Genomic DNA, 17193 nt, shown 5'->3' on the forward strand with positions numbered 1-17193 from the left:
ATTATATCATATCATGTCATATCATATATATACAGCCGGAAACAGGCCTTTTCGGCCCTCCAAGTCCGTGCCGCCCAGTGATCCCCGCACATTAACACTATCCTACACCCACATTTACCCAGCCAATTAACCTACATACCTGTACGTCTTTGGAGTGTGGGAGGAAACCGAAGATCTCGGAGAAAACCCACGCAGGTCACGGGGAGAACGTACAAACTCCTTACAGTGCAGCACCCGTAGTCAGGATCGAACCTGAGTCTCCGGCGCTGCATTCGCTGTAAAGCAGCAACTCTACCGCTGCGCTACCGTGCCGCCATATTACTCATATTAGTAATATTTAATATGAGAGGGGATCTTATCAAAACATATAAGATTATTAAGGGGTTGGACATGTTAGGGGCAGGAAACATGTTCCCAATGTTGGGGGAGTCCAGAACCAGGGGCCACAGTTTAGGAATAAGGGGTAGCCCATTTAGAACGGACATGAGGAAAAATCTTTTCAGTCAGAGAGTTGTAAATCTGTGGAATTCTCCGCCTCAGAAGGCAGTGGAGGCCAATTCTCTGAATGCATTCAAGAGAGAGCTAGATAGAGCTCTTAAGGATAGCAGAGTCAGGGGGTATGGGGAGAAGGCAGGAACGGGGTACTGATTGAGAATGATCAGCCATGATCACATTGAATGGCGGTGCTGGCTCGATGGGCCGAATGGCCTACTCCTGCACCTATTGTGTATTGTCTATACCACGGATTACCAGGGGTGCCGAGTTTTTCCCATCTTTATTCAACCCAGGGTTAAAAAAGGGAAAGACTCTGCCGTTGAAAGTGTGGTTGAAGGTGTAGAGGTGGGTCATGTTGTCTGCATTGTAAAATGACACTTGCCCGCCCTCGTGGTCCAGGTACACCCCAATTTTACAGGGTCTCGCCCTGGTGACGAGGGGGGTCTTTGGGGAGGTGAGGGCCACATAGGAGTTCCCAAACACAAGGCATATGGTGCAATATCCCGCGGCGGGCCGAAGGTTGACGTGGCCTTTGCGCTCGGCCGATTCCTGGGCCACCCCCAGCTCCCAGCAGGTCTTGCTTCCCACCTCCACCTCCCAGTAGTGTTTCCCCGAGGGGAATCCCTCGGAAGCCAGGACACAGGCCCGGCAGTCGTACCTCCCCGGAGCATCGCGAGTCTCCTTGCCTCGGTCCCCGAGGCTCACGCTGGTCCGGTCCTTGGACAGAACGAGGTAGGGGTGGGCCGTGTCGGCATCCAGAGTCAGGGAAGCGGGAGCTGGCAGAGACATTAAAACAACAGGAGATCGACACAAAAACTCGGCGGGACAGGCAGCATCTCGGGAGAATAGACAATAGGTGCAGGAGTAGGCCATTCGGCCCCCTCGACCCAGCACCGCCATTCAATGTGATCACGGCTGATCATTCTCAATCAGTACCCCGTTCCTGCCTTCTCCCCATACCCCCTGACTCCGCTATCATTAAGAGCTCTATCTAGCTCTCTCTTGAATGCATTCAGAGAATTGGCCTCCACTGCCTTCTGAGGCAGAGAATTCCACAGATTCACAACTCTCTGACTGAAAAAGTTTTTCCTCATCTCAGTTCTAAATGGCCTACCCCTTATTCTTAAACTGTGGCCCCTTGTTCTGGACTCCCCCAACATTGGGAACATGTTTCCTGCCTCAAACGTGTCCAACCCCTTAATAATCTTATATGTTTCGATAAGATCCCCTCTCATCCTTCTAAATTCCTAGTCGTTCCAGTCTTTCAACATATGACAGTCCCGCCATTCCGGGAATCAACCTAGTAAACAAACGCTGCACGCCCTCAATAGCAAGAATATCCTTCCTCAAATTTGGAGACCAAAACTGCACACAGTACTCCAGGTGCGGTCTCACTAGGGCCCTGTACAACTGCAGAAGGTCCTCTTTGCTCCTATACTCAACTCCTCTTGTTATGAAGGCCAACATTCCATTGGCTTTCTTCACTGCCTGCTGTACCTGCATGCTTCCTTTCAGTGACTGATGCACTAGGACACCCAGATCTCGTTGTACGTCCCCTTTTCCTAACTTTAGAATACAATATCTCTTATTGTCATTGTGTGGTACAATGAGATTTTTGAATGTCACTTCCATATCGATGCTATCAAATATATAAACAGATCACAGTGAAAATGAAAACAATAAAGGGGGGGGGAAAGGAAAAAAAGGGAGAACTAGGTAAAGTGCAAAGAAAAATGGTTCATGCAGGGGTCAGTTGTGCTAGGTGACCCTGGGGGCAGAGACAGTTCATGCCGGGCTCTCAGCAGGACCGATTCAGAGCAGTTATAGCTCTCGGGATAAAGCTGCAGGAGGAGGCCATTTGGCCCTTCGAGCCAGCACCGCCATTCATTGTGATCATGGCTGATCGTCCAAGGAGCAAAGAGGTCCTTCTACAGTTGTACCGGGCCCTGGTGAGACCGCACCTGGAGTACTGTGTGCAGTTTTGGTCTCCAAATTTGAGGAAGGATATTCTTGCTATGGAGGGCGTGCAGCGTAGGTTCACTAGGTTAATTCCCGGAATGGCGGGACTGTCGTATGTTGAAAGGCTGGAGCGATTGGGCTTGTATACACTGGAATTTAGAAGGATGAGGGGGGATCTTATTGAAACATATAAGATAATTAGGGGATTGGACACATTAGAGGCAGATAACATGTTCCCAATGTTGGGGGAGTCCAGAACAAGGGGCCACAGTTTAAGAATAAGGGGTAGGCCATTTAGAACGGAGATGAGGAAGAACTTTTTCAGTCAGAGGGTGGTGAAGGTGTGGAATTCTCTGCCTCAGAAGGCAGTGGAGGCCAGTTCGTTGGATGCTTTCAAGAGAGAGCTGGATAGAGCTCTTAAGGATAGCGGAGTGAGGGGGTATGGGGAGAAGGCAGGAACGGGGTACTGATTGAGAGTGATCAGCCATGATCGCATTGAATGGCGGTGCTGGCTCGAAGGGCTGAATGGCCTACTCCTGCACCTATTGTCTATTGTCTATTGTCCACAATCAGTAACCCGTGACTGCATTCTCCCCTTATTCCCTTGATTCCTCTAGCCCCTTGAACTCCATCTCACTCTCTTTTCAATTCAGAAAATCATAGAGAAGGAATGGGTGACCTTTCGGGTCGAGACCCTTCATCAGACTAGTTAGGGATAAAGGGGAACGAGAGAGATAGACGATGATGTGGAGAGATAAGGAACAATGAATGAAAGATGTTTCCAAAATGTAACAACGATAAAGGAAATGGGCCGTTGTTAGCTGTTTGATGGTAAAAACGAGAAGCAGGTACAACTTGGGTGGGGGAGGGATAGAGAGAGAGAGGGGGTTACTTGAAGTTGGAGAAATCAATATTCATACCACTGGGCTGTAAGCTGCCCAAGCGAAATATTGAGATGCTGTTCCTCCAATTTGCGTTTAGCCTCACTCTGGCAATGGAGGAGGTCCAGGACAGAAAGAGAACCCCGTTCCTGCCTTCTCCCCATACCCCCTGACTCCGCTATCCTTAAGAGCTCCATCTAGCTCTCTCTTGAATGCATTCAGAGAATTTGCCTCCACTACCTTCTGAGGCAGAGAATTCCACAGATTTACAACTCTCTGACTGAAAAAGTTTTTCCTCATCTCCGTTCTAAATGGCCTACCCCTTATTCTTACACTGTGGCCCCTTGTTCTGGACTCCACCAACATTGGGAACATGTTTCCTGCCTCTAACGTGTCCAACCCCTTAATTATATTATATGTTTCGATAAGATCCCCTCTAATCCTTCTAAATTCCAGTGTATACAAGCCTAGTCGCTCCAGTCTTTCAACATATGACAGTCCCGCCATTCCGAGAATTAACCTAGTAAACCTACGCTGCACGCCCTCAATAGCAAGAATATCCTTCCTCAAATTTGGAGACCAAAACTCCACACAGTACTCCAGGTGCGGTCTCACTCGGACCCTGTACAACTGCAGAAGGACCTCTTTGCTCCTATACTCAACTCTTCTTGTCACAAAGGCCAACATGTCATTAGCTTTCTTCACTGTGTGTTGTACCTGCATGCTTCCTTTCAGTGACTGATGAACAAGGACAACCAGATCTCGTTGTACGTCCCCTTTTCCTAACTTGACACCATTCAGATAATAATAATAGGAATTCTCTGCCTCAGAAGGCAGTGGAGACCGATTCACTGGATGCGTTCAAGAGAAAGTTAGATAGAGCTCTTAAAGATAGCGGAGTCAAGGGATATGGGGAGTGGGCAGGAACGGGGTACTGATTGTGGATGATCAGCCATGATCACGGTGAATGACGGTGCTGGCTCGAAGGGCCGAATGGCCTCCTCCTGCACCTATTGTCCATTGTCTATACATGCACCTGTATCTTTGAACTGCCTCAGCCTCAGCCACCTGCCTCAGCTACCTGTTCAGGCAGCTCCTTCCACATGCCCTGTGTGAAATGTTGCTCCTCAGGTTCCTATTAAACCTTACCTCTCTCACCTTAAACCAATCTGCCCTGCCCTGCCACTTCTGTGCCCTTTCGAGTGTCAGGGTTGTCGTGTAAAGTACCAAGAGCTTTACCTGGTTTAATAACGTTGCCCATTTCTCTCCAGAGTTTGTACTGTAAAAGACCATCGAGTTTGTCAATAGATAAGGCGGCGTCTACTAATGGTAGTGGTTCATCCCCAGAAATAAACCTGCAAGTTTCAAACAATTAGATATAAGTTCACCATCAATTGCTTTCTGAACTATTTTACCAATGCTTCAATAAAGGACATGTCTTACCTCCTCTTCTGACAGGTTTCCTCCTGAAAGAAATTGGACAGAAAGATGAGTTAATAGATGGATAGAAAATAGGTGCAGGAGGAGGCCATTTGGCGCTTCGAGCCAGCACCGCCATTCATTGTGATCATGGCTGATCGTCCACAATTAGTACCCCGTGCCTGCCTTCTCCCCATATCCCTTGATTCCACTAGCCCGAGAGCTCTATCTAACGCTCTCTTAACAGCTTTGCTTCCTGATTTTGGTGTCGTTAGAAAAACTACTCACTAACCCATCGATACGTACGTGTTGATCATGGAACCAGATGAGGCTTTCCTTTTCTTTAGACAACAAATCTAGCTGTGAGATTTTTTTTGGTTATTGCAAACTTAAAGATACCAAAGACAGACACAAAAAGCTGAAGTACGTAACTCAGCGGGGACAGGCAGCATCGCTGGAGAGAAGGGATGGGTGACGTTTCGGGTCGAGACCCTTCTGATACCACAGGCTGGCATGTTACATTGTCCAGCAAAGTTGCCCAAGTGTCAATAGAAACAAATACTTGTCAATTTCAATGAGTGCCCACAGTGGGACTGACAGGCTGTGTTCTCAAGAGTCAAGAGCATTTTATTGTTATATTAGAGCAAGTGGACCTGTTGGGCCCAGACCTCTCATGTATTGTTGCAGCCCCCTATCCTCCTCTTCCCTCTCACCCTCCCTCTCCCCCTCCCACTTCACCCCCCCCCTCCCATCCCCGCTCCCCCTCCCCCCCTCCCTTCCTCCTCCCTCCCCCTCCCATCCCCTCTCCCCCTCCCCCCCTCCCTTCCTCCTCCCTCCCCCTCCCTGTGAGGATAGATTGAAAAGACTCGGCTTGTATTCACTGGAGTTTTGAAGGATGAGAGGGGATCTTTCAGAGACATATAAAGTTATAAAAGGACTGGACAAGCTAGATGCACGAAAAATGTTCCCAATGTTGGGGGAGTCCAGAACCAGGGGCCATACACACAGTCTTAGAGTAAAGGAGAGGCCATTTAAAGTCTGAGGTGAGAAGGAACTTTTTCACCCAGAGAATTTGTTGTGAATTTGTGGAATTCTCTGCCACAGAGGGCAGTGGAGGCCAATTCACTGGATGAATTTAAGAGAGAGATAGATAGAGCTCTGGGGGCTAGTGGATTCAAGGGATATGGGGAGAGGTTGGGCACAGGTTACTGATTGTGGATGATCAGCCATGATCACAATGAATGGCGGTGCTGGTGCGAAGGGCCGAATGGCCTCCTCCTGCACCTATATTTTCTAAATTTCTGTTTCTAAGTAATGTAAATAGTGGTGCCAAATTCATCACTCGCGTTATGTCTAATTCGTCGGACGGAAACCCGTGGTACAGCAGAGCCACGTGTAGAAACAACGAATTGCAAATGTTGGCTTGCAGCAAAGATAGACACAAAGTGCGGGAGTAACCCAGCGGGTCAGGCAGCAAGTCTGGAGAACATGGATAGGTGACATTTCAGGTCGCGAACCTTCACCACCAACCTCCACCCCTCACTTTCAGTCCGACGAAGGGTCTCGACCCGAAATGTCACCTATCCTCTTTCTCCACAGATGCTGCCCGACTCGTTGAGTTACTCCAGCACTTTGCGGTCCATCTTCAGCAGTACTACTTGTCATGTTTGGAAAGTGACTGATTAGTAAGGGGCCTGCCCACTTAGGCGTTTTTTTTAGGCGGCTGCAATAGTCGCGGCAGTTCGCCAAAAAACGGCCGTTAGTCCGACTGAACGGCCGTTAGTCCACTAGAACGGCCCCTACGACAATGTCTACGACAAGCTACAACAACCTACCACCTAGTCGACGTCAAGCTACGGCCAGCGACCGACAACCCAATCGTCGCGCCCGAGGACGTCCACCTACGACTGCAAGTTCGACAACCTACGACCACACAGGCGGCAACCTACGACAACCGAAGTCAACCCACGTCCACCCGCGACAAGCTACGACCGTGTCGGCGACAACAAAAGACAATTCACGTCATTTTGCCCTCCGGTTTTGACGCCGGTACCTGTCGCCGGTTGACGTAGGTAGTCGCCAATGGAATTCAATGAAGTCAGCACCGACGACAACCTACGTCACCTGGAGACAACCTACGACAGCGCCCACGTCAGGGGACGTCAAGCTACGATCATTGGCGTCAAACCAACAGTCGACAAAAAATTTTAAACATTAAAAAATCCAGCGGCGACCAGAAAAACGCTACGACTCTTCGGAGACGACTCAAGACCGTACAGGTGACACTTTGGCGACCATGTGGCGACCATGTGGCAACAGCCTAGTCGCCTTCAGTCGTCTAAAGAATCGCCTCAGTGAGACAGGGGTTTAAGTGTGTCAGGGGTAATGGGCAGAAGGCAGGAGAAAGATAGATCAGCTACGATCAGTCTGAAGAGGGGTCTCGGCCCCCAAACGTCACCCATTCCTTCTCTCCAGAGATGCTGTCTGTCCCGCTGAGTTACTCCAACATTTTGTGTCCATCAGCCACCATTGAATGGCGGACTAGACGTGATGGGCCGAACGGCCCAATTCTGCTCCTGTAATTTGTGAATCTACGAGCTGCGGGAAGCCACAGGGCCACGGGGCGGATGGGCAAACACCTTGTGGTCGGAATCGGAACCCGGGCCACCGCGTGAAAGCCAAAAACTCGGCAACGCTCCCAACTCTCGTGGGAGAGAGGAGGATGTTGGCAAAGTTATCATCACTGATGGACGACTCCTCCCACCCCATGCAGGACACTGTCACTGCGCTATGTAGCTCCTTCAGTGACAGACTTCTTCACCCCAAGTGTGTGAAAGAGAGATATCGAAGGTCCTTCCTTCCTGCTGCCGCCCAGACTGCACAACCAGCACTGCTCCCAGCAGACCAGTATATAAAGATAATGGCCGTTATTTATTTTTTTAATGAATGCTTATTTATTTTTGCTATACACTTTGCTGCTGTAACCTTGCAAATTTCCCCGTCGTGGACCGAATAAAGTACTTACATAGAAACATGGAAAACAGGGGCAGGAGGAGGCCAATCGGCCCTTCGAGCCAGCACCGCCATTCATTGTGATCATGGCTGATCGACCACAATCAATAACCCGTGCCTGCCTTCTCCCCATATCCCTCGTTTCCACTAGCCCCTGGAGCTCTATCCAACTCTCTTTTAAATCCAACCAGTGATTTGGCTTCCACTGCCCTCTGTGGCAGAGAATTCCACAAATTCACAACAAATTCTCTGGTGAAAAAGTTTTTTCTCACCTCAGCTTAAAATGGCCTCCCCTTTATTCTAACACTGTGTGTCCCCTGGTTCTGGACTCGCCCAACATTGGGAACATTTTTCCTGCATCTAGCTTGTCCAGTCCTTTTATGTCCTTTTATAATTTTATATGTTTCTATAAGATTCCCTCTCATCCTTCTAAAGTCCAGTGAATACAAGCCTCATAATACTTATTATTATTATTAATATTATTATTATTATTATCATTTCCGCGGCCTAAACTTTCAAACTCCTTCCTGATAGTTACAGCGCCTCACCTTGAGAAATTTCACTCCGTCGCTTTCCCCCATTTGTTCAAGCAGCCTGGAGAGCTCTCTCTGAACGGAACTTAAATACTTGTCAATCCCGACGAGATTCCCCTCCATTGTGTCCAGAATCCTCTGCTCCTGTTGCCTGACGTCTCCGTTGAAACGCTGCTCCTTCTCCCGGAGGCTCTGGTAGATTCCCGCGAAATCTGCCGAGACCAGCGACTGCAAACTCCGCGATTCTTCCTGCAAAAAGCGACGGGTTGATTCATGCGACAGCCTGCAGGGTTTGCGGGGGGGGCGAAACTAAAGCAGGACTCCACTGCCTACCTTCACTCCAGATATCCGCTGACCCTGAGCCTGTCTTACCCTCAGCGCCGCCACTTTCTTCACCGTGAGCGAGTCGAAGGACGACCTGACCCGATCCTTGAAAACCAAAAGGATTAACCACACAATACGCCATCAAAACACATCAACGTCATTTATATACTAAAACTCTTGTTTGTTTGTTTGTTCCTGAACTACAGCCAAAACGGTACACGATAGCCCGGCAATTTTAGGCCCACCTTACTCACCGTCGTCCCTTTGGTGCTAATGGAAGAAGTTTCATTGAAATTGGTGTTATATTTTTTAAAGTTATTCACGTTTTAAAGTTTAAATCTATCTCCTACGGAGGGAGGGGGAGGGGTGGAAGTAGGGGGAGGGGAGGGAGGGAGGAGGATAGGGGGGGTTGAGGGGAATGGAGTGGAGGGGGAGGGGGGAGGGGAGGGGGGAGTGAGGGGGGGAGGGAGAGGGGGGGAGGAGGGAGAGAGGGGGAGGAGGGAGAGAGGGGGAGGAGGGAGAGAGGGGGAGGAGGGAGAGAGGGGGAGGAGGGAGAGAGGGGGAGGAGGGAGAGAGGGGGAGGAGGGAGAGAGGGGGAGGAGGGAGAGAGGGGGAGGAGGGAGAGAGGGGGAGGAGGGAGAGAGGGGGAGGAGGGAGAGAGGGGGAGGAGGGAGAGAGGGGGAGGAGGGAGAGAGGGGGAGGAGGGAGGGGGATTGAGGGGAATAGAGTGGAGGGGAGGGAGGGGAGGGGGGGGATGGAGAAGGGGGGATGGAGAAGGGGGGATGGAGAAGGGGGGATGGAGAAGGGGGGATGGAGAAGGGGGGATGGAGAAGGGGGGGAGGAGAAGGGGGGGAGGAGAAGGGGGGAGGGGAAGGGGGAGGGGAAGGGGGAAGGGGGAGGGGAAGGGGGTAGGGGAAGGGGGTAGGGGAAGGGGGGAGGGAGAGGGGGAGGGGGGGAGGGGGTGCTGTACCAATGCAGGAGGTGGTCCTCTTGGTCTAGTCAGATGTTAAAAAACCGGTTTGTTCTTTACCTTGTAGATGACAACAGCCTCTTTGATCGGCATGAAGCTGTGGGACTTGTGTTCCCTCGCGTCTCTGCAGACCAGGCAGATCAGTTCCTGGTCAGTCTCACAGAACAGCTTCAGTTCCTCCTGATGTTCCCCGCAGCGAAGCTGACCCCCCGGCCCGCTGTTGGGCTTCTCGTTCAATTCTCGGGTCTTCTGGGCCAGCTTTGCCAAGGCCCAGTTTATGCTGAGGTTTTTGTCTCGAAACTCCTCCCGACATTCGGGGCAGGCCCTTTTGTCCGACCGTTCCCACGACAGGGTGATGCAGCGGCGGCAGAAGGAGTGGCCACAATCCAGGGACACCGGTTCGGTGAAGAAATCCAGACAGATAGAACAATTTAACTCCTCGGTGAAGCTCTCGGTTTGAAATAGTTGGGAGGCCATACTTGCACTCGCACACGCCACTTCCTGTTGCAGACTACTTTCACTTTGCAGCCTTTTCAGCAGCAACCGGCGGGGGGGGGGGGGGGGGAGGGTTGTTTTATTTGTTCCTTCAGAGTTCAGTACCGTACAGAACTTTATTGTCATTCGGTACAGATACCGAACGAAATTACAGCAGTCACAGAGCACAACAAAAAAAGAAAAGAACACAGGACACACGACCCCAACACAAACATCCATCACAGTGACTCCAAACACCCCCCTCACTGTGATGGAAGGCAACAAAACTTCCACTCTCTTCCCCCCCCCCCCCCCCCCCCCCCCCGCGCCCACGGACAGGCAGCTCGACCCCTACCGAGGCGACCGACCCGCACAGCCCCCGCAAGGGGATGGAAGGCTTTGTGGCCGAGCCGCACCGGGCACTGTTAGGTCCCGCAGCCGAGCCGAGCCGCGCCAGGCGATGGAAGGTCCCGCGGCCGAGCTGCGCCCCGGGGAAGAGACCTAATAAAAGAAAGGCTTCCCACCCCCACCCCCACACCACACACACACACACACAGCCAAAAACAGAAACAAAAACCATCCCAACACCGACACACTAACAAACAAAAAAAGACAAACAGACTGCCAGCGAGCCGCAGTTGTTAGGCGCAGCCACACGTGACTTCCTAAAGCCACTTCATTGCAGGTAGATAGGGTGGCACATCTTCAAGTCAAGTCTATGTGACACCTGCATATGTGACACCTGCATATGTGACACCTGCATATGTGACACCTGCATATGTGACACCTGCATATGTGACACCTGCATATGTGACACCTGCATATGTGACACCTGCATATGTGACACCTGCATATGTGACACCTGCATATGTGACACCTGCATATGTGACACCTGCATATGTGACACCTGCATATGTGACACCTGCATATGTGACACCTGCATATGTGACACCTGCATATGTGACACCTGCATATGTGACACCTGCATATGTGACACCTGCATATGTGACACCTGCATATGTGACACCTGCATACATACATAGTGTAAGAAAATAACTGCAGATGCTGGTACAAATCGAAGGTATTCACAAAATGCTGGAGTAACTCAACGGGACAGCCAGCATCTCAGGAGAGAAGGAATGAAGTCTGAAGAAGGGTCTCGACCCCGAAACATCACCCATTCCTTCTCTCCCGAGATGCTGCCTGACCTGCTGAGTTACTCCATCATTTTGTGAATAAATACATACATACATACATACATACATACATACATACATACATACATACATACATACATACATAGAAGATGTGCAGTGAAATGAAAGTGGCAACGCCTGCGGATTGTGCTAAACTACAAAACAAAATAGAAAAAAAAAAATTTAACACAAAAAAAATGAATACAGTAGATTAAATTAATCCCTGGTGATATGAGAGTTAACAGTCCTGATGGTCTGTGGGAAGAAACTCCGTCTCATCCTCTCTGTTTTCACAGCGTGACAGCGGAGGCGTTTGCCTGACCGTAGCAGCTGGGACAGTCCGTTACTGGGGTGGTACGGGTCCCCCATAATGTTGCTGGCTCTGGATCTGCACCTCCTGATGTATAGGTCCTGCAGGGGGGCGAGTGTAGTTCCCATAGTGCGTTCAGCCGAACGCACTACTCTCCGCAGAGCCTTCCTGTCCTGGGCAGAGCTGTTCCCAAACCAGATTGTGATGTTCCCGGACAAGATGCTTTCTACAGCCCCAGAGTAGAAGCACTGAAGGATCCTCAGAGAGACTCTAAATTTCCTCAACTGTCTGAGGTGGTAAAGGCGCTGCCTTGCCATACTCACCAGTGCGGCAATGTGTGTTGTTCATGTCAGATCATCTGTGATGTTGACTCCCAGGTATTTAAAGCTGCTCACCCTATTCACAGTAGACCCATTTATCTCCAGTGGCGTGTACGTCCTCGGATGTTGAGCCCTTCTAAAGTCCACAATCAGCTCCTTAGTTTTTGTGACATTCAAGAGGAGGCTGTTGTCCTGACACCAGAGTGCCAGATCAGCCACCTCCTCCCGGTAGGCCTTCTCGTCGTTGTCGGAGATCTGGCCCACTACCACAGTGTCATCAGCAAACTTGATGATGGAGTTGGAGCTGAACCTGGCCCCACAGTCATGTGTGTACAGAGAGTACAGTAGGGGGGTAAGGACGCAACCCTGGGGGGGATCCTGTGTTCAGGGTGAGGGGGTTAGAAGTATGTCTCCCCATCTTGAACAATTGGGGCCTGGCGGTGAGAAAGTCCAGGACCCAGGCACACAGAGGGGTGTGCCCCAGTTTCAGCAGATTCTCAGCCAGTCTGGTGGGGACTATTGTATTGAAAGTTGAACTAAAATCAATGAACAGCATCCTCACAAAGCCCACCTTCTGGCTGTCAAGATGCGAGAGAGCGGTGTGCAGAACCTGGGAGACCGCATCATCCGTGGATCGGTTCGGACGGTATGCAAACTGTAGTGGGTCCATATTGCGAGGGAGGAGGGCACTTATGTGGTTCTTGATTAGCCTCTTGAAGCATTTCATGACAACCGAGGTGAGGGCCACCGGTCGGTAGTCATTTAAACAAGCTGGAGAGGTATTCTTTGGCACTGGTACGATGATGGATCTTTTGAAGCACCATGGACTTGGCCAAGGAAAGGTTGAATATTGTGGTGAGCACTGGAGCAAGCTGAGTGGCACAAGACTTTATAACTTGGCACGTTAGCCATTATCATTCAGAATATTGAGTGCAGACTGGGCGATTGTGCCCCTGAATACCTTCGCCCGGTCCGCCTGGACCTACATGATCTCCCGGTTGCCAAACACGTTAACTTCCCCTCCCATTCCCATGTTGGCCTTTCTGTCCTGGGCCTCCTCCACTGTCAGAGTGAGGCCACATGCAAATTAGTTTGGAGATACAGCCCCTTTCGGCGATCCCCGCACATTCAAAGAATCATAGAAAATAGGTGCAGGAGGAGGCCATTCGGCCCTTCGAGCCAGCACCGCCGTTCATTGTGATCATGGCTGATCGTCCACGATCAGTAACCCGGTGCCTGCCTTCTCCCCATATCCCTTGATTCCACTAGCCCCTAGAGCTCTATCTAACTCTCTCTTAAACCCATCCAGTGATTTGGCCTCTACTGCCCTCTGGGGCAGAGAATTGCACAAATTCACAACAAATTTTCTGGGTGAAAAAGTTCCTTCTCACCTCAGTTTAAATGGCCTCCCTTTTATTCTAGTCAAGTCAAGTCAAGTCAATTTTATTCATATAGCACATTTAAAAACAACCCACGTTGACCAAAGTGCTGTACATCAGTTCAGGTACTAAGAACGAACATACAATGGCACACAAACATAACAGCACATACATAAACAGTTCACAGCACTCCCTCAGAGGGCCTCAATGCTAGGGAGTAGGAATAGGTTTTGAGCCTGGACTTAAAGGAGTCGATGGAGGGGGCAGTTCTGATGGGGAGAGGGATGCTGTTCCACAGTCTAGGAGCTGCAACCGCAAAAGCGCGGTCACCCCTGAGCTTAAGCTTAGACCACGGGATAGTGAGTAGCCCCAAGTCGGCCGACCTGAGGAATCTGGAGATAGAGTGGTGGGTTAGAAGATTTTTGATATGGGGGGGGGAGGCCGTTTAGGGCTTTGTGTGTGAATAGGAGGGGGTTAAAGTTGATTCTGTACCGTACTGGGAGCCAGTGGAGAGAGGCCAGAATCGGGGTGATGTGGTCCCTTTTACGGGTACCAGTCAGGAGTCTCGCTGCGGCGTTTTGGACCAATTGAAGGCGGGACAGGGATGATTGGCTGATCCCAGTGTATAGGGAGTTGCAGTAGTCTAGGCGGGAGGAAATGAATGCGTGGAAATGAATGTATTCTAAGACTCTGTGGCCCCTGGTTCTGGACTCCCCCAACATCGGGAACATTTTTCCTGCCTCCAGCTTGTCCAGTCCTTTTATAATTTTATACGTCTCTACAAGATCCCCCTCTCATCCTTCTAATCCCTAGTATCTCTAGTTGCTTTAGAGTCTTTGATTAACACTACCTAGACCCACTTGGTTCAAATTTTACATTTACCAAGCCAATTAACCTACATACCTGTACGTCTTCGGAGTGTGGGAGGAAACCGAAGATCTCGGAGGAAACCCACGCAGGTCACAGGGAGAACGTGCAAACTCCGTACGGACAGCACCCGTAGTCGGGATTGAACCCGGGTCTCCGGCGTTGCATTTGCTGCATGGCAGCAACTCTACCGCTGCGCCACCGTGCTGCCCTTAATTGGAGTAACAGCATCTCATAGTTAGCCTGGGCAGCTTACTACCTACCCGGCGATATACAATACAATACAATACAATACAATACAATATATCTTTATTGTCATTGTACCCAGGGGTACAACGAGATTGGGAATGCGCCTCCCATACGATGCAATAATTTAAGTAATTTAGACAACAGCAACACAAACGAAACGAAACAATTGTAACAGTTTTAGACAGGGTAAAGTGCAAGTTGATCTATGCGTTGTGGCCATCCGGCTCAGCAGGATTGGTTCATAGCAGCTATGGCCCTGGGGATGAAGCTGTTCCTGAGTCTGGAGGTGCGGGCGTAGAAAAGGCCTTGTATCGTCTGCCCGATGGAAGGAGTTCGCACAGACTGTTGCAGGGGTGTGAAGAGTCTTTGTGGATGCTGGTGGCTTTTCTGAGGCATCGTGTGTTGTAGATGCCCTCCAAGTCTGGTAGCTGTGTTCCGATGGCCCTCTGAGCTCTATGGACTACCCGCTGTAGAGCTTTCCTTTCTGCCTCCGTGCAGCTGAGGTACCACACAGGGATGCCATGCGTTAGGATGCTCTCCATGGTGCAGCGGTAGAAGGTCGTCAGCAGCTGTTGGGGTATGAATATTGATGTCTCTAACTTCGAATAACCCTTGCATCCCCGCTCTCTCCGCCACTCCCCAGCACAAGTCGTTCTACTTATTTCACTGTCGTCCTGTTGAGTGAGGTTGAATGTTTTGATCGCTCGTCATGACCTTCCCCACAGCCATCGTTGGCCCATTGTGGGCTCCGCCTGTCCCTTATCATCATTGCTTTATCTGTATCTCTCTCATTTATTTGTTCAAACCACCTTTTCATATCTCTCGTTTCCCTCTCCCCTGACTCTCAGCCTGAAGAAGGGACTCGACTCGAAACATCGCCTATTAGAGTCAAAGAGTTGTAGAGTGATGCAGTGTGGAACCAGGCCCTTCTGCCCAACTTGCCCACACCGGCCAGCATGTCCCAGCTACACCAGTCCCATCTGCCTGCGTTTGGTCAACATCCGTCCAAACCTGTCCTATCCATGCCACACTGTTTCTTAAGCGATGGAATAGTCCCAGCCTCAACTACCTTCTCTGGTGGGTATATGGTTCCATACACCCACCACCCTTTGTGTGAAAGAGTTACCCCTCAGATTCCTGTTAAATCTTTCCCCCTTCATCTTAAACCTATGTCTTCTACTCCTCCATTCACCTACTCTGGGCAAGAGACCCTGTGCGTCTATCCGACGAATTCCTCTCATGATTTTCCCCAGCGATGCTGCCAGACCCGCTGAGCTACTCCAGATTTTTGTGTTTATATTGAGTAGAGAGGTTGGGAGGTCACGTTGCAGTTATTTAAGATGCTGGTGAGGCCACATTTAGAGTATTGTGTTCAGTTCTGCGCACCATGTTAAAGAAAATATGTTGTAACGTTAGAGAGGGTGTGGAGAAGAGTCAGGGGAGAGGGAAACTAGAGGTGTGAAAAGATACCCATGACAAGGGAAATGTTCTGCGCTTTTTCATACCTCTCGTCCTCTCGCCCTGACTCACTCTGAAGAAAGGCCTTGACCCGAAACGTCACCATTTCTTTTGCTCCAGAGCTGCTGCCTGACATACTGAGATACTCCAGCGTTTTGTGTCTTCAGTGTAAATCAGCATCTGCAGTTCCTTCTCACGCATTTTGTCCGCTCCATTGCGAAATCTCCTCAAGGTATGCCTACGCTGAAAGAGCCCTCAACGTCTCTTCGACGAGATTTCCACCGCATCCTCTCTCGCTGCTGTCTGTCGTTTCCGCTCCTTAACCCTCCCGTATCTTGGATAGATTAGGAGAGTGGGCAAATGCATGGCAGATGCAATATAATGTGGATAAATGTGAGGTTATCCACTTTGGCGGCAAGAACAGGAAAGCAGAGTATTACCTGAATGGTGGCCAATTAGGGAAAGGGGAGATGCAACGTGACCTGGGTGTCATGGTGCACCAGTCATTGAAAGCAAGACTGCAGGTGCAGCAGGCAGTGAAGAAAGCGAATGGTATGTTAGCATTCATAGCAAGAGGATTTGAGTATAGGAGCAGGGAGGTTCTGCTGCAGTTGTACAGGGCCTTGGTGAGACCGCACCTGGAGTATTGTGTACAGTTTTGGTCTCCTAATCTGAGGAAAGACATTCTAGCCTTAGAGGGAGTACTGAGAAGGTTCACCAGATTGATCCCTGGGATGGCAGGACTTTCATATGAAGAAAGACTGGATAGACTGGGCTTATACTCGCTGGAATTTAGAAGACTGAGGGGGGATCTTATTGAAACATATAAAATTCTTAAGGGGTTGGAGAGGCTAGATGCGGGAAGATTGTTCCCGATGTTGGGGAAGTCCAGAACCAGGGGTCACAGCTTAAGGATAAGGGGGAAGTCTTTTAGGACCGAGATGAGAAAACATTTCTTCACACAGAGAGTGGTGAGTCTGTGGAATTCTCTGCCGCAGAAGGTAGTTGAGGCCAGTTCATTGGCTATATTTAAGAGGGAGTTAGATGTGGCCCTTATGGCTAAAGGGATCAGGCGGTATGGAGAGAAGGCAGGTACAGGTTACTGAGCTGGATGATCAGCCATGATCATATTGAATGGCGGTGCAGGCTCGAATGGCCGAATGGCCTACTCCTGCACCTATTTTCTATGTTTCTATGTTTCTATGTATCCCTTCCATCACAGTGAGGAGGGGACTGGAAGAGACTCACTGTGATGGATGTTTCTTTTTTTTGGTGTGTTTTGTGTTGGTTGGGGTTGTGTAATTTGCTTATTTTATTGCTCTTATTGTTGGACTGTGGGTGACGAAA

The 17193-nt window shown here is 50.0% G+C and overlaps 1 protein-coding gene across 1 annotated transcript in view; it reads right to left on the reverse strand.

The window, feature by feature from the left end:
- The window catches only part of LOC144602832 (uncharacterized), a 34503-nt gene continuing 17310 nt past the window's right edge, over positions 1-17193 (reverse strand). Inside the window, 6 exon segments of the mRNA XM_078415952.1 lie at positions 1-1271; positions 4575-4690; positions 4779-4801; positions 8315-8548; positions 8633-8728; positions 9654-10391. Coding sequence (XP_078272078.1) covers positions 721-1271; positions 4575-4690; positions 4779-4801; positions 8315-8548; positions 8633-8728; positions 9654-10391 — 1758 coding nt within the window. The 3' untranslated portion in view covers positions 1-720.

The sequence above is a fragment of the Rhinoraja longicauda genome, chromosome 19, assembly GCF_053455715.1.
Source record: "Rhinoraja longicauda isolate Sanriku21f chromosome 19, sRhiLon1.1, whole genome shotgun sequence".
In the NCBI taxonomy this organism is placed as follows: Eukaryota; Metazoa; Chordata; class Chondrichthyes; order Rajiformes; family Arhynchobatidae; genus Rhinoraja; species Rhinoraja longicauda.